Genomic DNA, 20,799 nt, shown 5'->3' with positions numbered 1-20,799 from the left:
CGTCTAAAAATTCTTCTTCTGCAGGCTGTCCTAAGGGACAAGTGGGACAGAAGTGCTTAGCACAGTCACTACAGCAGCAAGCGGTCCTGCCAAAATCTCAATCACAGTGTCCACTGTGCTCATGTCTCTAGTGCTTTCTGATCTCATGCAGTCAGAGCCAACGTCCTGGCAACCTCCCAAGAGAACAGATGCGGGCTGCTCGCCCTCCCCACCCCCTTCTCCCGCCTCACGTAGTTTTCCTTGCTGTCCCCACTCAGCCACACGGGCATGGGATCTTCTAACTCAAGGACCAACAAACTTGTTCTGTAAAGGGCCTGATAATCAACACTGTCGGTGTGGCGGGCCGTGTACTCTTTGTGACAATGACCCAACCTTGTGCTTGTAGCACAAAAGCAGCCAGACAGGACGTAAATGAGCATGGCTGTCTTCGGATAAAGGCTGCTTTACAAAAACAGGCTGCAGGCCCTAGTTTGCTGACCTCTCCTCCATCATCTGCACCTGTGGCTCCAGATATACACGATACACACGTGGCACCGTCCCTCCCCCACTTCAGGTCTTCACTCAAGTGTCACCCTCTCAGGGACCCCTGCCAAGGCCACCCTCAACCCCCCTCCCTGCCTTTTCCCTCTCGCCCTTACCATTTTCCGACAGCTGTTTGTTTTGGCTATTGCCTCTCCCCCTAGCCCCCACTGACCAGAGTGTGAACTCTACAAGGGCAGACCTTTTTGTCTTTTTTCCTCCACAGCGGCCTTGCACGTAGCAAGCGCTCAATAAATAACTGATTGGCTAAATCAGGTTTATTACAAAATCTAGAAAAAGGTTAAATGACCTCCAAAACACTACCCCAAATCCACCCTAACATGGGACACAGGTTCCCAGTATCTAGAAAGCCCTGGGTCACCAGATTATGTCACAATCAGTGATGTCATTGTTGGGAAAATTCTCAAGTTGCTCTCTGATATAAGCCTTTCAGGCCTTGAAGCCTGTGGGATCGAGGAACTTTCTGAGAGCAAGATGGCTCTTGATAGCATGTGGGCTCCCCAGGCATCAATCATTGGGGATGGGCCTGCCAAGAAAGTGGGTGAACAGGCCCCCCTACAGACACATGTCCTCCAGACTGCCTCCTTAAGAGATGGCCCGGCGAAGCGGGCAGTGTGGGTCCGCTGTAACCGCTCAGAGCCAGAAGAACCTACTAAATCAAAGATGGTCAAGGAGAAACCCAAGCTAGGGGTGACCAAAGCAGTGGTCGTGGACCTTGGCACTGGCTCCTGCAAATGTGGCTTTGCCGGGCTGCCGAAGCCCACCCATACCATCTCATCAACAGTGGGCAAGCCCTACATGGAGACGGCCAAAACCGGGGACAATCGCAAGGAGACATTCGTGGGGCAGGAGCTCATCAATCCAGCAGTTCGTCTCAAGCTAATTAATCCTCTGCGGCACGGCATCATTGTGGACTGGGACACAGTGCAGGATATCTGGGAATATCTCTTTCATCAAGAGATGAAGATCGCCCCAGAGGAGCACGCGGTCTTGGTTTCAGACCCACCCCTGAGCCCGCACACCAACAGAGAGAAGTATGCTGAAATGCTGTTTGAAACCTTCAGCACTCCTGCAATGCACATCGCCTACCAATCCCGCCTGTCCATGTACTCCTACGGAAGGACCTCTGGCCTGGTAGTGGAGGTGGGCCACGGCGTGTCCTACGTGGTCCCCATCTATGAGGGTTATCCTTTGCCCAGCATCACTGGACGCCTGGACTATGCGGGCTCTGACCTGACAGCCTACTTGATGGGCCTGATGAATAATTCGGGGAAATACTTCACCGAGGACCAGATAGGCATTGTGGAGGACATCAAGAAGAAATGCTGCTTTGTGGCCCTGGACCCTATCGAAGAGAAGAAAGTCCCAGCCACTGAGCATACAATCCAGTACACTCTGCCCGACGGGCAGGCGATAAACCTGTGCCAGGAGAGGTTCCTCTGCTCGGAGATGTTCTTTAAGCCTTCTCTGATCAAGTCCATGCAGCTGGGGCTCCACACCCAGACGGTGTCCTGCCTTCACAAGTGTGACATTGCCCTCAAGCGGGATCTCATGGGGAACATCCTGCTCTGCGGGGGGGGCACTATGCTCAGCGGTTTCCCTAACCGCCTGCAGAAGGAGCTGAGCAGCATGTGTCCCAACGACACCCCGCAGGTAAACGTGCTGCCCGAGAGAGACACTGCAGTGTGGACGGGCGGCTCCATCCTGGCATCACTTCAGGGCTTCCAACCGCTGTGGGTCCACCGCTTTGAGTACGAGGAACACGGGCCTTTCTTCCTCTACAGAAGGTGCTTCTGAACTCTGACCAAGCATGGCTGCCGTGCAGCGGCTTTGCCGGGGGAGCACCCACCCGACACACAGGGAGCTGAATCCACACGGTCGCTCCTGTAGTATTAAATCCTCGTGTTCCCTCCGAAGTGTGCTTCTCCATTTCCTGACTTAACACGAGCAAGTTCATATACACAGCATGTACCAAACAAAAGTCAGGGGTGGGTGAAACAACAAAGACCTGCAGTACGTGTTGCTTGCTTAAACATTTTTTTAATCTTTTTTTTTTTTTTAAAGATTTCATTTATTTATTTGACAGAGAGACAGCCAGTGAGAGAGGGAACACAGCAGGGGGAGTGGGAGAGGAAGAAGCAGGCTCCAGAGGAGGACCCTGACGTGGGGCTCGATCCCAGAATCATGCCCTGAGCTGAAGGCAGACGCTTAATGACTAAGCCACCCAGGCGCCTGTTGCTTAAACATTCTTGGGAAAAACTAGCTCTAAAATTATTCTGTCCCTTTTTTGTATTCCCTGTTTTAGGAACTATCGCACTGTTCAATCTGCTCAGAAGGGGAGCGAGATGAAGATAGATTAAATGCTGTTAGGGCCTGCAGAACATCCCTTTTGATCAACCACAGGAAGTCTGCTGTAATGGTTCAACGTCCCACAAAGCTGCAGAGTACATTTCATGTTTCATGAAGGCTTGTAAAGAGCTGACGAGGGTGTCTGATTCCTGCTTAAACTGTACTTTCTTTTAGTTCCAACAGGAACTTACGTCTCAGTACCAGCTCTTACCAAGCCATCATGGTGTCTGGCTGTTGAAACCTGGCATGTAATGAGCAAGGTGTAAGTGTGTGTCTGAAGGGGGCAACTCTTCAGCTGCTTGTCACCCACTAGACTGGATTCCCCATCAACCTGTAGGATATACAGTTGGAATCTGGGACGGGCGCAGGACAGAGGGTGCTAGTTCTTGGGCTAATGGTGTGGGTTTGCGGGAACCTGCCCTATGCTGGTTATTCTAACCTAACTGAGTGAGGAGCCAGAAGGAACACACAGTCCCTCAAGACCAGAGAAGCCCTTCCAGGGCCCAGCATGTTCTGTGGTAGTCTTACAGGGCCAGTTTTGTAAATGGAACGCAGATTTTTCAGAACAGTCCCCAATATATTCTCTGCCCTGTCTCTAAAACTCAGCATCTGAACGCTGGCAGGGAGCAGCATCAAACAGTGGAAAGAAAGGGGCTTTGAACTCTGATTTGAAAACCTATTTTACTAACACCTAACTGTGTGGCCTGAGTCTACTTACCTATAAAATTGAATTCAAACACCTACACTGAAATACTAGTATCTGGCTTCTGGGAGGTGATCACAAGACCTAGCTAGAATTATCTTGTAGATTTCTCTTATACAGGAGCCCCAAAGTCTTACCATGGTGGGTTTTGTTTTTTTTTTAAGATTTATTTATTTATTTTAGAAAGTTAGCATGGGATAGGGGGAGGGGCAGAGGGAGAGGGACAGAGAATCTCAAGCAGACTCCAAACTGAGTGCAGAGCCTGACACGGGGCTTGATCTCATGACCCCGAGATCACATCCTGAGCTGAAACCAAGAGTGGGACACTTAACTGACTACGCCACCCAGGTGTCCCTTACCATGGTCTTAGTCACACGCACAACCAAAGGCAGGCATTCCAGCACTCACAGGAGAGAATGGCATCTCGACCATCCCCAGGGAGAAGCCCTACCGAGCCATCTTTATAGTATCTGGGTTTGCCTAGACTGGGAGGCCTGGACTGCCTCGAAAGACCTAAATGCCCAACCCTGGATCCAGGCCTGGTAAGCATGGCTGACTGGCACCAGCAAGCCGGAATAGAGAAGTAAAGACCGGCACAGAAGGGCTTCTGAAGTTCCTACGGTTAAGCAAGGATGACTAAACCTTACCCTGAAGCACCAGGATCCCCTAGCAGTAGGGTACACTGACTTGAGAAGGAGGTAGAAGGTCTTATTCACCTCAGTTTCTCATGTCCAAGATTCCATGAACGCTCACTGTTGGACAGGTTAAAATTTGATTAATTCCTAACCTTTGGACCTCGCTGGCAGGGTGCTAAAGCCTCTGGACCCCTCCTCAGAATAATGTGTTAAAATGCATAAAATAAAATACACAGAATTACAGAGAAAACCAATCATGTAGAAACATACTATCTTTAAATCCATTAAGTATCTATGAACCCCAAGTCAAGGATCCCCGAAAAGGTGAGTCTTGATGAAGGAGAAGCACAGGAGGTGGCTCTGGAGGGAAACCTCCAGGCCACAGTAGGTCTAAATGTTCTGCTGCACTTTAAAATGAAAAAACCAAAAAAAGAAAGAAGAAAGAAAAAGAAAAATACCAATCCAAAGCTGAACAACTATGTATCTTTTTCAAAACACTTTGATGGGAGCACCTGGGGGGCACAGTGAGGCGCCTGACTCTTGCTCAGATCATGATCTCAAGGTCGTTAAGACTGGGCCCCACACTGGGCTCCACACTCAGCATACAGTCCGCTGACGTTTCTCTCCCTCTCCCCGCGCTCCCTCTCTCTAAAATAAATCTTAAAACAAAACAACACTTCCATGAATTCTCACTTGATCCTTACACAATTCCCCTTGTAGGAAAAAAAAGTCATCCTCACGAAAGAGATGAATAGTTGTAGTAAGTACATGAAAGTCATCTTAGCCTAGTGGTTCTCAACTGCGGGCAATTTTGACCCCCCAGGAGACACTTGGCAATGTCTAAAAATGTTTCTGGTTATCGGAACAGGAGTGGGGGATATACAGTGCTGGCAGGTGGTGGCTAGAGGCCAGGGATATTGCTAAACATCCTATAAAGCACAGGGTGCTCCCTACGACAAAGAATGAAATGACCCAAAATGTCAACAGTGCTAAGGCGCACAATGGTGCTAGTAGGTACACAAGGTTGGAGGAAAACAAGATTCAGGGAGATTAAATATGTCTGTCCAGGTGTGCCTGGGTGGCCCAGACAGTTAAGCATCTGCCTTCAGCTCAGGTCATGACCCCAGGGTCCTGGGATCGAGCGCTGCATCAGGCTCCCAGCTCAGCAGAAAGTCTGCTTCTCCCTCTCCCTCCACCCCTTCCCCCCCTCATGCTCTCTCTCTCTCTCAATTAAGTACAATCTTTATAGAAAAACGTCTCTATCCAAGGACACTAAGATGGGTGGGTTCTCCAGGAGAACATCTGTTGGTCTTAAAACCCTTGGGACTTCAGAGCCAGTAAGATTAACATAGACGTGAGCACAGGCAAGGGCTTAGGGAGCACGGAGAACACAAGAATCAATTCAGTGTTCCCAGATGTCACCATATTAGCTTTGACTTGTCTACAGCTTCTGGGATATTAATGGGTACCTAACGTCTAAGATGTTTATTTTCCTCACCTCAGTTACTAATAAATACAACAAACAAGAAAGGACAGCCAGAAACTCCCAAGGGTTTGTTCAGGTGGTACTTCTGATGAAGCACAAGTTTATGGGAGGCGGGGAAAAAGCTGATTTTGCTTCCCAAACTTGTAGTGACCTTAAATTGCTAAGAATCATTAGCTTTATTTATTTTTGAAAACACCCTCTTCAATTATGGCTATGAACAAACCCTAAAAGGTAAACCTGTGTGTGTGTGTGTGTATATGTAGACATGTATGGAAAATGAATTTATTTTAAAATATGTGGCAGTGCTAAAAAATTACATCAAGCAACACTCATAAAGACATAACAAAAACATTACCTCCTGCCTCAGTTTTTTTTTTAAGTGTAAATTTAAAATGGATTGTAGGAGACCGTCCTCTCCAAGTTCCCTCTTGACGCCTGGAACATCTGAGCACAGCTGACTCAACGGGACCAACAAAATAACTGGGGTCTTTAGCTTACTGCAGCATGAACTTGCTTTGGGACAGAGTTCCAATCTGGTGGAAGAGTTATAAATTCTTTTCGAGGACCTTGACAGAAGCTTTCCCCAAAATTAAGTGTTCACCACTTCCAAAAGTTTCTCCTCTTCCCATACACTGCACTTTCCTCATGAATTCTCCCGTGACTTTGACTTCAGTCTAGAAGGTCTGCTCCAGCCTGCTGCTTCTCCAAATGAACAAAATTCCATCTTGCTCACAGGAAATAGACAGTAATTGATAGCAATTTGTATTCACACAAATTCTTTCTTGCCGCTTCAATACATTATCTCAAGGAAACGGAACATCTATGAAAAGTCACACTAGTATCAACAGGCACATTTACTTCTACTTCCAATCCATCAGGCATGGGTGCCCTTGCCACTGTGCATAGGAAGAGCACTATAATATATTAAAATGCCATATAAGTTACTATGTTCATTTACCCAGGTCGAAGAGTTAGTCGCAGAGCATGTTCAGCCTTTCAGCATGGGGCACTTAATTATAGCAAATCCATTATGGATACAAATCAAAAAGTAGATTTCTACAAGGCAGGAAATACTTTCTTTTTTGTTTTCTATTATTTTGTAAAAATTTTCAGACACTCAAAGAAGCTTAATTATACAAGCAAACACACCTAGATTCTATAGTTAACATTTTGCTATTTAGGGAACGACTTTAATTACAATTCTGGGCAAATCTATACTCCACGGATCAGAGGCAGCATTTTCGTTTATGTACAGTCATGAACGTCTGGTACTGGTATTAAAGGCATGGAAGAAATTGTTAACCTTACCCAAGAATCAGCCACAAAACTGTTGTCAAAACAAAATGAGCTTTTTCTAGACTCACCAAAAAGAGAAAACATTCTCATTTTTACCAAAGAAAATAACTAAAAGAAGTCAGTGAAGCGTGATAAAGAAAAATACATGAAACAGCCTTGACACTAACAAAAACCTTTTAGTTAAAAGCAGCAATTACTTGGAGAAAAAAGGAATAACTTAAAATTGTGCACACAGTTCACCATACCAAATGTGCATGATACTGTTTCAGAAATTCTCATCTGTTTCAGCTCTAGCGCTGCTAACTCCCTAGCAGAAAATTCACAGGCAGTAAAAATAGTCCCTATGGGCACTGTAGTGAAGCTCAATGCCGTTGTAACTGGAAGCACATGGCCTGGTAGGATATCACAAAATAACAGCTGTCAGCAAGGAAAGCTTAGAATTTCAAAGGATATATTTAGCTTTTTATTCTGCTTTAGTTCAAGGTGAAGAAGTCATTTAAGTGATTAAATTTCACCAACTGTTGGTAGCACGAATAGCCATGTTGTTTATATATAATGGTCTCCTCCCAGAACATAAAATATTTAAACAACATTCTTTTCTTTTCCTCACACTTTGAGGTAGAAGCCATGAAACATTATTCCCAATTAACTGAGGCACAAATCAATTAATTATGTGACTTGTCTAAGGTCCCAAAATGAATCAGACTGGTAGCTGGGAATGAAAGTCAATCTTCTGATTACTATACCAAAAATATGCTCTCAAACAGCACTAAACAAAAGAAAGTAATTCTTACAAATTGATGCAATACTGGTTAAAGCTTAATGTTTTGCTAATTAAAATTATACCCCAAATAAAGCAAAAGTGCTTGGTGTCTGCTTAGGTCTGCTGTATAGAGCAGCTCTCCACACTGCTAAGGCAGATCACTGTCTTACTCTTCCCAGTTCCCGACAGCCAGGCCTCGAGGAGGGAGTGAAAGGAAAACCGTCTCTGCCGGGGTTAGTCACTCTAGAAGGCTCAGTTTCCACTGGGTTTTTTTGTTGATCTTTGGGGGTATAAAAAGCTCAGCATCTAGAAGAAAAGAAAGGAAAACTGTGACAGACACATTTTCTTGCTAGGGGGAGCTGAGGCAGTAACTCTGCGCTGGAAGCTACGAGATAACCGTCATAACCATCAAACGAGAGCTAAAGTTCCTGTTAACCCTCACAGCCTCCCGTCAGAGCAAACACAGCCTGGAGGCCCTGCCCCAAGAACAGGGATTTCCACTTCAGGCATGTGAAGGGTAGAAGAAAAAATGCCCACTGAGTGATTCAAAGTAGAAGAATGTTCTAGATTTCAAATGGGAGGGGATGGTGGTGGTTACAAGGCCATATGTAATTATTAAATCTCATCAAACTGTACACTAAGATCTGTACACTTCACTATCCATGAAGTTTTCCTCAATTATAAGAGGAAAAAAAATGTGATGGCATGTTATTTGGTAAACAGTTAATGAACAGAAAATACTTTTATGATAAAAAAAAATTCTACAAACACAATGATCAATAAAAATGTCCCTACTTTTAGAAAAAAGCAAGTGGAGGAGGAGAAGATGGATGGGGTAAAATTGTCACTATTAAATAAAACTTGCAGGCCCTCTTTCTTTCCTTTTTCTAAAAGATTTTGTTTTTAAACAATTTCTTCACCCAACGTGCGGCTCAAACCCACAACGCTGAGATGAAGAGACACGGCTCCACCTGGGCCCTCTTTCAGATTTGTGGTAGCAGAGATATATAGAGATAGCAAAGATATGAGAAAATACATGTACAGAAAGATGTTCTTTCTCAGCATTATTTGTAATACACTTCCAGCAGAAGAATATCTATCTTTACGAACCATACAGACATTAAAATTTATTTTTAAGAATATTTAACCAATGTGAGAAAAATGCTCAAGATAGAATGTTTTTAAAAACATGACTTTCATATTAAACATACATGTACTAAAAATTGTCAAATTTTAATATTCTTTGACATACTTTTCTGTACAATCCAGATTTTTGCCATTAATCACATCAGTTTTATAATTTTACATACAATTAGTGCTTTCTACTCCCCTAAACAAAAAGCTAGATAGACAAAAAGACCACAGGAGGTTTTCCTTATATAAGGACACTGATACAGGAAATTCATTATCAGCAAGGCCCATCATCTCATGTGAAATGGTGATTAAACTTTAAATGAGATGATCTTATATAACACCCAGTGCTCATTACAACATCAAGTGGGTATTATATAAGACGGATGAATCACTGAACTCTACATCTGAAGCTGATAGTACACTATGTATTAATTAACTGAATTTAAATGAGATGAACTTTTTAAAAAAAGAAACAAGTTATGAAAATAAAGTATTCTATCTTATTAAAAAATTAGACATAACTACAACTATATTTGATTTCTACACTTAACTAAGAATACCAAGCGTTGACTTTTTAGTAAGAAAGTAACTGTGCTGACAAACTGTATGACAACAAGGCATGACATCCTTCACCTTTCCGTGTCTGAACTTCACAGTGTAAGAGCTATTTTTGGAAAAATACTTTGAAGGTCTTATCAATTTTTCCAAGGACTTTTCTTAATCTTTAATAGTCAAAATCACTCCCACTTGAAGCACTTACTCTGTTATCAATTATAACAAGCCCAACTCAGCTATGATGATTCAAGCACTTCTCTTAAAATACTTTAATCCATTTTACCAAACGCTACATTTTTGCAAGACTTACAATGGATCTGCATGATACTGCGCTGTAAACATGAAACAGAGAGAATGCCTATCAAGTCATGGATCCCACTCACAGGGCCCTGTGAGCGTGCTTAACTCCTCCCCTTAGCTGGGGAGAAGCAGTTGAGGAATAGTGTTGGGACTTTGTCAGTAGTTCATCTGCCTATTTTTAGATTATGAGAACCTTTCTTTTCCTACGCCATCTTGTAACCACAAAGACACTGATAATACTTATGCACTCAGATAATGAGGAGCCTCAAAATAGTGTCTTTAAGGCTCAGCTGGAAAATGAAAGTGCTCTTCAATAAAGCCACCAGGATACTCTAGGGAAAGGTGTGACTAGACTTCATGTGAAGGTCAGCATCAGGCCAGTAGTGAGGAAAATGGGGCGGAAATCACCACTGGATTGCAGAGAGTACAACTGAGCAATGACCAAGCTGCCTCAGGTCTAAGATGAATTTTCAGCATCTCAGAATGAAGTATATGTTGGGACTGACAGCAAAAGCAGTTTGTCAACCTTCGGGAAGAAAGGGAGCTGGGAATACAGTAGGTACTGTCCAGTTACATGAGCTAAGCTGGATGGGAAGCAGTTCATTTATTCCTGGTAGCAACATAAGCTGTTAAACTTCAAACTTAACGGAAAACCCAGAGGCTACTTCAAATGTCATCAGAATGTTAGTACAGCACAGCATTTAAAGGAAAAAAAATTCTGGAAAATGCAAATTACAGTAGTAAAAACTCCCAATTATTTCAGAACATACCGCTAACTTTTGAAAGCTAAGAGGCTGCTATGCCTGGTTGATTCACCTAAAGGTAAATACTCAGGCACCAAACTGATCAGTCAAAACTTTCTAACCAAATTTAAAAAGAAAGCCTTCGGGGCTTTTAGCTTTACGGGCTATGCAATCTAATCAGGAATCATCTCCCCCACTAACAAACAAAAAATAAAACAAAACAAAATATTTTAGGTAAACTTAAATAGGAAATGCAAATAAAATACTAACATTCTTTGGATTTGCTTTCAAATTATATTGTCAATCCCGGATGATTATGAAAATGTCCCCAAGATGTAATGCATAACTGCCAAAAGCCAAAAATGATGATTCAGAAGATCCTTAAAACATATATATATAAATTGGACTGCTTAGACTCAAACTTCAGCTGTCATGTGCCTGTATGGACAAGCGTGTGCCCGGGTATGGACAGTATATGTCCGGATGATCTTTCAAAAATTTATACGTTTAACGTCATCTTGGATTCCCCACCCCTCCGATTCCCAACACTAGAAGCACTAAATCGATTGTATTAAAGATATAGTCATAAATTTGAGGGAAAATTGTGGTCAATACCTGATCTTTCCTCATACCCCTGACCTTCTCAACACTTAAGAGAAAGATATTCCTTCTGCTGAGTACTGTGATAATTTGAAGAGAAAAGAATACTAACCAAGAACAGGAACTGAAGTCTTCTGTTGTTGATAAGAGGCCATGATACTATTTGCAGTAGAACTGGGACCCAGAACCTAAGTAGAAAGTAGATCAGCAAAGATCATTTTATACTTCTGATGACCGTGGATACCAAAGGCCAAGTTTCTACCAGCAGTAAATAGCTTGTCATTTTCATGGTATCAACCACAGAGGAATTCCCTTTTCCTTTGTGATTTTTACTTCGCCAGTTTTTCCAGTCTCAACTGAGACCTCCAAATCTCCTTCCTTCCAGAAGACAAGGTAACAATGAGGGGAAAACAAAAAAGGAAAATCTTAAGGAATATAAGCCATACCCTGAGGGGAGGACTACAAAGGTAAGAGGCTACACGGAGCATCAAACGCACTCAGAAGATCTGTGGGAATCTCGATATTAAAACCAATACGTGTATATATCATGGAGTAGAACGCAAACCGTGCACGCGTGTTGAAGGTAAAACCAGAGCCTCCAAAGGAACTCCACGTTTGTATCAGCCTCAGGGAGCACATGTCAGGCCCTCTGCTTTGTCTTCGCCTGGCTCAGCGTGCACACCCTCAGGGGCACCTCCTCAGTAGTGCTGTCCTGCTCAAAGCACTTCCACGTGACTCCGGAGATACTGCCCACGTGTCATTACCACAATTTACCAACCCAAACCAACACATGATTTTCTGGTCATTTTCCCCAGAAGATTCTTAAAGTTGGTGTCTCAGAAATTAATATGATCTTCAGCCATCAAAAAGAATGAAATCTTGCCATCAGCAATAACATGGGTAGAGCTAAAGTGTATTATTCTAAGCGAAATAGTCGGAGAAAGACAAATACTGTTATGATCTCACTCATATGTGGAATTTAGGAAAGAAAACAGATAACACATGGGAAGGGGGAAAAGAAAAAGGAGAGGAAAACAAGCCATAAGAAACTCTTACAACACAGAACAACCGAGGGTTGATGGAGAGAGGTGGGTAGGGGATGGGCTCGATGGGGGATGGGGATTAAAGAGGACACCTGTTGTTATGGGCACTGGGTAAATTATGTAAGTGATCAATCACTAAGTTCTACTCTAGAAACCAGTACTATACTGTAGAGTAAGTAAAATTGAAATTTAAAAATATTTTTTAAAAATTACCATGATCTGAATAGAGAGCATGAAGAAGTATTATAAACTGCTAAGCTTCAAAACCACTACAGTTTTGGAGATGATCACATCTCTTCTAGGAAATACGTATTTTAGTAAATTCAAATATTTGTGAGGCGCTGATTCGCAACTTTTATTGTTAAGGTATGCTCTATGTGCTTATATCTACCCTCTTACCTAAGCTTCGGAACATTCCAGTGAAGTGGATAGGGAAGTATATCCCCATTTGTAACTGAGGAAATCGAGGCCCCAATAAAGCTTATGTGTTTCTAATCAGTGAACTCAATACCAGTCTCTCTCCAGGCTCCAAACCCACCCTCTACAGTGCCTGTGATGCCGGGACTGGGAGCCTGAGAAAACATTCCGCCTTCGTCAGCTGCTCATTATGCTCTGCCCACAGATGCCAGAGGAAGAGTGCAAGGCTGGAGAAAAAGGAATGTGCTCCTTGCTTTCACTCAACAGTTCTTTACCCTGGTAACAGCCGTTCATTCCAGTTTACTTATTTCTCTACACTTAGAGCCATCGCGCCCCCTCAGAAGTATCAGCACCAGCTGGCTGGCACCCCTTTTCAGAGGGTCACGAACCAGCTCAGCAGGGCCCCACCTCCAAGCTTCTAAACTGTAGTAAACCCAAACTCTTCCTTTCTTCCCTCACAGTTACTCTCTCAATGTTCCTTCTCCAGGTTCCTCCCTTTGGCCTTTTCAGTTCTGCAATACTTGTTCAACCAGTTCCCTATGTTAAATTCTCTCTGTTAAAATAATAGCTGTGGCTGTTTTCCTTAATGGATGGTGCCTGACACACCAGCCTTTCTAAATCAAAACAGAAACTCTTACCAATAGGCCTGGGGTGTGAGAGACTGAGCAAAGTATACAAAATAAATAGATAACACACCAGAATTCTTGACAGGACACAACTGCCTTACATGAGCAGCAAAGCTCCCCATAACCACAGAGTACAAGCGACAAGTCAAGTTTTCCATAAACAAAAGGGAAAGCAATTGTCTGGTTTACTTTTGTTGTTGTTGTTGTTAAAGATTTTATTTATTTTAGAGAGAGAGCATGTGAGTGGAGAGAGGGGCAGAGGGAGAAGGAGAGAGAGAATCTCAAGCCGACTCTGTGCTGAGTGCAGAGCCTGATGCAGGGCTCCATGCCACGACTCTGAGATCCTGACCTGAGCCGAAATCAAGAGTTGGCTGCTTAACCGACTGAGCCACCCAGGAGCCCCTGTCTGGGTTACTTTAAAGAACTCTGATACCAACCAAAGTCTGAACAGGGAAGTGAGAGGCCAACTCTGGCCCTAGCTCCCCCGCTTCCCCACTCCAATCTCACACAAAGGCAGGGGAAACAGTCTGACTTGCCCATCTTCTCCACGACAGCTGTTTCACGCAGAAAGGAGAAACAAAAGCAAACTTAACCTAGGCCAACGTGTACTCAAATAGAAAATCTTCTTACTGACAGCTTAAACATAAGCCTAGGATAATTCAACTATGGCATACTATGTTTTTAAGAACAAAAAAATCTTTTGACTTTTAAGAGATCGTGTGAATGTAAGAACCTGTGAAATGACTTTTAAAAGATGCACATTCTGTCACTGAGGAAAACTTACAGGTGTAGCTGAATTCTGCTGGTGAGTGGGAGTCCAAATTTCGGGAAGTGACCTTTCCATCAGCTGGAGGGTATCTTCAAAGGCCTTCTGTAATTCCCTTCCTTGCTCATCAAACTCAAAGAGAAAGAGCACCTTTAAAATATGGTATACTTCATCTAGAGAGAAGAAATTTGAGAAGGTGGTAACTTGGGTCCCCAGCTCCATTGCTAGGATCATAACACAGTTTCTTCCCCAAGCAAAAAAATATTTACTATCACACTACAGTTGCCATCTCTCACATTTTCTTCTGTCTCCCCGAATGCTGGAGTAATTCAACCTATCTATTACCAAAAAAAAAAAAAAAAAGGAATACGATGGGGTCCAAGCAGGAAGCTGTCTTCACAGTCCTTTTCCCCGGCTTCAGTACCAATGTGTCCCAGTGGGGCTAGGCGGGGGCCAATGGAAGAAGGCTTCCAGGTTCCCAGCTGAGGGTGATTCAGGAACATGCCCTGAAATGACACTTCCTGCTGAAAGTTTCTGTCCTTCCTCAAGTTGGGAAAACTGTGTATCTTAACTATCTGCTAAACTCTGTCTGTGCTATCCATTTACCTTTTTTTGTGGCAAGAATCATCAGTATTGAGAATATACCTTTCAATTTTTCAGTGCTCTGTACAACTTCACTGAGTGCCTCTAGAAGCGCCAGATCCTCCAGCGGACTCCCTTCTTTGAGGCTATGCTTCTTCCGCTCTGCTTTGCGGCGATTCTTAGATGATCGCCTGTTAGAAGAAATTGGAAAGATGTTATAAAAGGGGTTCTTTCTGCACTGAACGGATTCAAATGAATGTACCTGTTGGCCACCAACTTTCTGGGAACCCAGAGAGTCTACAGATGGTATGTGTATTTGGAAGAAAATGATAATGAGGTGTTGGGAATGATAGCTAAAATAAATTTGGGAAAGGCAAGTCTGACAGGCAGGAAATAATAAGGAAACCCCTAAAAAGTAGTATCTGGCCTTGAAATTTTAATTAAAATACAGAGTAAAGTGAGGTTATATTTGATAATGACAGCTGGAACAACAGAACAACCAACTTGAATTTTGTAATGAAAAACAAATTTAGAGTAAAACTTATTAAATAAGGAGACATAGACATAGCACACTGAAATTTGGATATAATAAAATATATATGAATCCTATATGTTTCCTGCTCAGAGGTCTTTAATTATGCCCCCTGTCTTGTCTGGGACTCTCCCACCCTGACTCCGAAAAGCCCAGTTTCTAGCTGCCTCTCTTACAGTTTCTGATCCCACCATATAACCTCAAATTCCTAAAGCATGATTTAGTTTTATTTATCTATTTTTATTTTTTTTTAAGATTTCATTTATTTATTTGTCAGAGAGAGCGAGCACGCACACACACATACGAGCAGGGGGAACGGCAGGCAGAGGCAGAGGGAGAAGCAGGCTCCCCGCTGAGCAGGGAGCCCAACGCGGGGCTCAACCCCAGGACTCTGGGATCATGACCCGAGCCGAAGGCAGACGCTTAACCAACTAGGCCACCCAGGTGCCCCATCATGATTCAGTTTAAATACACAATCTTGCACTGTTTTATGTTTCCCAAGGATGACTATAAGCTCTTATAAACCACATCTCCTTAAAAGTTTTTGGTAACATCCACTACAACTAGCATTTGGGTATTCTGACCAAATGCTACGCTGAGTAAGCACGATGACTTATTTTATATTAGTAACCTCTTCTAATCTTGACTTTGAACTGAAGATGCCTGATATCTTTTTTCTTTATAATCTTTTATTTTTTTCAGCACCCACACAATCCGGTCACCTAATATTTGTTAAACGAGTAAAATCAGATGTCATAAAAACTGAGTACCAGAGTAAGGGCCTCGTGGGCACAGACAAACACACAGTCCACAAAGCTGCAGCAGAAAGACATCTGCACACCAAGTCTAGTTTCTGAGCTGTGTGGGGAAAGCCCTTGTACACCAAATCCTGACCTTGAGAACTGTCCTCGCCCCCCTGCACTGTCCTGATGAGAACCTGACCTCCTTACTTGCACTTTCTCCATCTCCCCAAGGCCTGGTCCACGTGCTGAATAAACATGATACATACGCTGATATCCTGGAGTTGCTCTGGGAATATTTGCCGCTCATGTCACTGCCACTCATGACACTGCTAGTTTCAGAGAAGAGGTCGGACTCTTGACCTTGGGGCACCTCATCATCTAGAAAAGAACCAGATACAGGATGAAAACTCCCTGCTGATGTAGGTTTACCTTCAGTGGGGTAAGTGGACTATAGTAAACCAAGGCATATCTGAGGATGGATGAAAATTATTATAAAGTAGATCTCAAAGTGAAACGAGGTAATATTAAATACAGTTATCACTACCACACACCAGCACACCAGTACCAAGCTTGTTTTTTCTTTTCTTTCCTTTCTGAAAGCAAAGGAACCTTTGGAGGCAAGGAGGCTCATTCTGCTCTGCTTGGTGGGGGTGGACGGAATGTGTAGCAGAGCTCTTCCCAGTCATGCTTGGTCCTGCTCCCAGCCCTCCCCACCACGCACCAACACAGACGTACACAGCCCCTACGGGGTTTCAGAAGCCTTAGACATCCCCCAGCAGGGTAATCACAGTGAAGGAGGCAAAATAAGCAGCTCAGACGAAGTGTGACGTGTCCCCACCATGCCCAAGCGTCCATGTCTTCATGCCGACACTCACCCAGATTCACCTGCTGTGCCTGCTCCTGGAGCTCTCGAACCACCAATAAACGATCTTTATGGCGACTGAATGTGGCTGTCTGAGAGTCCAGAAGGGCCATGTAATTCTTCTGGGCTGGCGGTGCAGATGGAAAATGATCTGAGCAAGATGTTTAAGTCAAGAGAAAAAACTCGAGAAAGGCAGTGAGGGAGTAAGAATTTAATAAAAAGAAACAGGTTACTAGGTTTTCCAAGCAAGACTTTTTCCTTAATGAGAATTAACCTGCATTGTTTTATTAGGAGAATGAACTACTCAATGAAATTCAGATTTCAGAGTTCATCAACATCATCTTAGAATACTCTCTAGCACTAAATTAATAAAATCACCTAACAAAGACTAGGTACCGAAGAGCGGACTAGCAAAGAAAAGGAGTATACAAGGAAGCTGTTAACAGAAACAGGACAGTCACTGAGATGCTTCTGAAACACAGATATTAAGTCTACGCAGATGAACAGTCAGCACTTTCCTAGGTGCTCATTAGAGGAGAAAATCCAAGCAAGAGACAGCTAGATGGACGGCTGGAGGGTCAGGAGGGAGCTTTCAGTAACCAGGTAAGGGTACCTACGTGAATGATATGAAAAGAATCCTCCCGTGGTGTTAATGAGGAGGGCGGAGGGGGACGCAGGCAGGGTACACGTGTGAGTATATGTACACATCAGAAAGGCCAGATCCTACTCACAGGGCGGACTGTGCTGAAAAGAGCTTAAAACCAACCCCCACTGCTGGAAATTTCTGTAAGCCAAACAGATGTCCTTCTTTTCCACCCAAGTGTTCCAGAACTGGTCAAACTCACCTGGTTCAACATACAAATACACACTCCACTTGGATTTACTAACTGTAAACATTCTGCTTTCTGTTTCTCTCCATACACACACACACAACTATTATTTTTGTGGGACCTTTTGAGAGTAGGCTGCAGGTGTGATCTTTCCCTCTTAAATACTTCAGAACCTCTCTCCTAAGAATAAGGACATTATTATGATCTCATTGGGTCATGGGATCAAGCTCCGTGTTGGGCTCCACACTCGGCACGGAGTCTGCTTAAAATTCTCTCCCTCTGCCCCTTACCCCACTCTCTAATAAATAAATAAATCTTTAAAAAAAAAGAATAAGGACATTATCTAACATAAGCACAATACAACTATTAAATACAAGAAATTGGCCACTGACAAAATACGATATTATCTAATATCTAGTTCATACTCAAGTTTACCAACTACACCCAAATATAAAGATTCTTTTTTTAAAAAAGATTTTATTTACTTATTTGACACAGAGAGAGAGAGAGAGAGAGCGAGCACACAAGCAGGGGGAGCAGCAGGCAGAGGAAGAAGCAGACTCCCCGCTGAGCAGGGAGACCAATGTGGGGCTGGATCCCAGGACCCTGAGATCATGACCCGAGCTGAAGGCAGACACTTAACTGACTGAGCCACCCAGGCGCCCCTACAAATATGAAGATTCTTAACCGTATATCTTATCACGTGTTTTTAACATTCATATGTCTTACAGACTACCATTTAGCAGTTTAGCATATTTAAAAATCCTGGTCAGAATTAAGTATTACACCCAGTGGAGAACTCTGATCAACTCTATGTAACACATGATTAAAGGACATAATAACAGGGAGTATTCTTCTTCTCTCTCGCTTCCCCACCTCTACACTTCCAAATGTAGAATTCCGAGATATAACCCTTACCTTCTAAAATGGAAGGCTTTACGTTGGTTTCTATTATATCTGGTCTGTTATATTTGTATACCTAAAAGGAAAAAGACAGTAATTTTAGGCAAGAAAACTGCAAGTCATTTTAGAGTTAAGACACTGGGAAGGAAATGGAAGATTTCAGAGGTCACCAGGTTATTTTCAAGAGGAGCAGGCCTCTACAAGGTAGCTGGAGAACATTCAACTCATTTCGGTAAAAACCGGTAATACTTCACATTTAAAGAATTGACTAATTCCAAACATCAAGAATAAAATTTTTAAGTGGTTTTAAAAATACTGCTTCTCCTTAGACCAGCAACCTAAACTATTTTGACCTAATTTTGCTAGCCTCAGAAGACAAGGGATTCCAGCTGACCCTGTCTCCCCTGCACTCTCGCTCTAAGCACCTAACACAGGGAGGATTTTAGAAGTTTTCCTACCAGTCTCAGAGCTTCTTCCCAGGCGGCTCCTTCTAACAGTAAGACCACAGCTTCTTCATAATCCTGACAAGGAAACATCAAGGAAGATAACAGGTGAATGGAGCAAGAGTGCCACCATGGCAAACTGCAACGCTGCCGACAGAGCGGCCTCTCTGCCCTCCGGCCTATCCCTGATGTCCCGGTTCCTAGAATCACGTCTGGCCTCAAGTCCCTGCTCAGTAAACAGTGATGCAAAAGACAACGTAGGGGGAGATGTAAATTCTGGAAATAACCATAAAACACAGGGCACCACCTCCCTACATCCCCGAGCATCGAAACCACCAGAAAGGTCTGACAGAAATGCCCACTGCCCCAGCTACTCCACCCAGTTCGACTTGGCAGGTTTAGAGGTTTCTAAACCTTTCTTTTTGCTCCTTAATGTTTTTTTTTTCCTCCAACTTTTATTTTGAAACACTTCAAACCTACAGGAAACTGAAAGGTGAGTGTAATAAACACCTGCATATCCTAAGTCCTCAAACATTTTTGATGCTTGTAGCCTTACCAGTAAAAATTTTTGGACATGTACTGCAGTATGTAATTACTTACTATACTTATAAAACATATACAACAAAGCATTTTTATAGGTACATTTCATGTTTATCTATACACTATTGAAGTGCAGTTGGCACGCAATGTTATTATCAGTTTCAGGCGTCCAACACAGTGATCTGACAGCTCTGTACATTACTCAGTGCTCCCCACCGTGAGTACAGCCCCATCTGTCAGCACACATGATTCCAGTATTACTGACTATACTTCCCAAGCTGTACTTTTCATCTCCGTGACTTATTTTATAACTAGAAGTTTGTGAAACTGTAAGTAAGTGAAACAAAACACATTTTATTTTTTTTAAGGGGGGGGCAGAGAGCTGAAACAAAGAGTCGGACACTTAACCGACTGTGCCACCCAGATGCCCCTGTATCTCACAGCTTTAAAACGTGTTTTGTGGGGCGCCTGGGTGGCTCAGTTGGTTAAGCGTCTGACTTTTGGTTTCAGCTCAGGTAATGATCTCAGGGTTGTGAGATCAAGCCCCACATCAGGCTCTGAGCTGAGCAAAGAGTCTGCTTAGATTCTCTCTTTCTCTCCCTCTCCCTCTCTCTGCTACTCTCTCTTTCTCTCTCTCCCCCGCTCTCTCAAATAAATAAATAAATCTTTAAAAGGAAAAAGGTGAAATACATAAAACAACTAGCTGGGTTTCCTCCAGTAGTCATGGTGATAAAAAGGGGGGATGGGAATGCATTAGATTAAAACGCATTTAAGAGACATAAGATACAAATGCAATACATGACCCTAGATTGGAACCTATCTTGGATCAACCTACTGTAAACAAGTTTGGAACCAGAGGGAATTTGAATTTGAATTATTAGATAAATTAAAATGTATTAACATGGGAAGATGAAGACCATAAACAAATAAAGCAAATTTAAAAACAGCATAGTGTAATTTCGTTTTGGTTAAAAATGCCTCTGTGTGCGTGTGTGTGTGTGTGTGTGCGCGCAGAGAAAGCACTGTAGGAAGAATCAGAAATAGGGAAGACTAGCAAACTCTTGAGTGGTAGGAATGACATGCTTTGTTTTCCTAATTACTTTCAGCATTCTAAATAATCTACAATACATACATAGTACTTTAAATTATTTTTAATTAAAAATATTAAGTAAAAGCATTTTCTTCCCAGACCCCAATGCATATTCACCACCAACAGGCCCATACCACAGGTCCACAAAGGGACATAGCAGGGTATGTGCTGTGTGACCAGCAGTGTAAGAAAGGTGGGAGGGGAGAGTTGTTTTACCAAGGTGACAATCACATGACATACAAGCACTCTGAAGTGTACAATTTGTGGCATTTACTGCGTTCACAGTGTTGTGTAACCACCAACCTTTTTAAAATCACC

General features: G+C 43.0%; 2 protein-coding genes across 6 annotated transcripts in view; one reads left to right on the top strand and one right to left on the bottom strand.

Moving 5' to 3' along the window:
* The first annotated feature begins 996 nt into the window (after positions 1-996).
* On the top strand, positions 997-2,337 carry ACTL7A (actin like 7A). Its single transcript, XM_045780611.2, has one exon. It carries the CDS (start codon positions 1,015-1,017, stop codon positions 2,335-2,337), a length of 1,323 nt encoding a protein of 440 aa, XP_045636567.1. The 5' UTR covers positions 997-1,014.
* Positions 2,338-3,733: 1,396 nt separating this feature from the next.
* Positions 3,734-20,799, bottom strand: part of ELP1 (elongator acetyltransferase complex subunit 1) — a 58,666-nt gene continuing 41,600 nt past the window's right edge. For 4 of the 5 annotated variants that reach the window (XM_045780726.2, XM_045780724.2, XM_045780725.2 and 1 more), the window contains 8 exons: positions 18,867-18,929; positions 18,424-18,484; positions 16,689-16,826; positions 16,080-16,191; positions 14,602-14,729; positions 13,975-14,129; positions 11,217-11,292; positions 3,734-8,078 (listed from right to left, as the gene is read on the bottom strand). In XM_045780726.2, coding sequence (XP_045636682.2) covers positions 8,011-8,078; positions 11,217-11,292; positions 13,975-14,129; positions 14,602-14,729; positions 16,080-16,191; positions 16,689-16,826; positions 18,424-18,484; positions 18,867-18,929 — 801 coding nt within the window. In that variant the 3' untranslated portion in view covers positions 3,734-8,010. The remainder of the gene's footprint in view (positions 8,079-11,216; positions 11,293-13,974; positions 14,130-14,601; positions 14,730-16,079; positions 16,192-16,688; positions 16,827-18,423; positions 18,485-18,866; positions 18,930-20,799) is intronic. The other variant, XM_045780727.2, reaches the window with a different exon arrangement.

Source organism: Ursus americanus, chromosome 18 (genome assembly GCF_024610735.1).
Source record: "Ursus americanus isolate L20-20 chromosome 18, mUrsAme1.1.p, whole genome shotgun sequence".
NCBI lineage: Eukaryota > Metazoa > Chordata > Mammalia > Carnivora > Ursidae > Ursus > Ursus americanus.
The sequence above is the reverse complement of the archived record's forward strand: the minus strand, read 5'-3'. Positions and strand labels throughout refer to the sequence as shown.

Bases quoted from the DNA above. Each gene is read 5' to 3' on its own strand.
- ACTL7A (XM_045780611.2), top strand. From the start codon at position 1,015: ATGGCTCTTGATAGCATGTGGGCTCCCCAGGCATCAATCATTGGGGAT.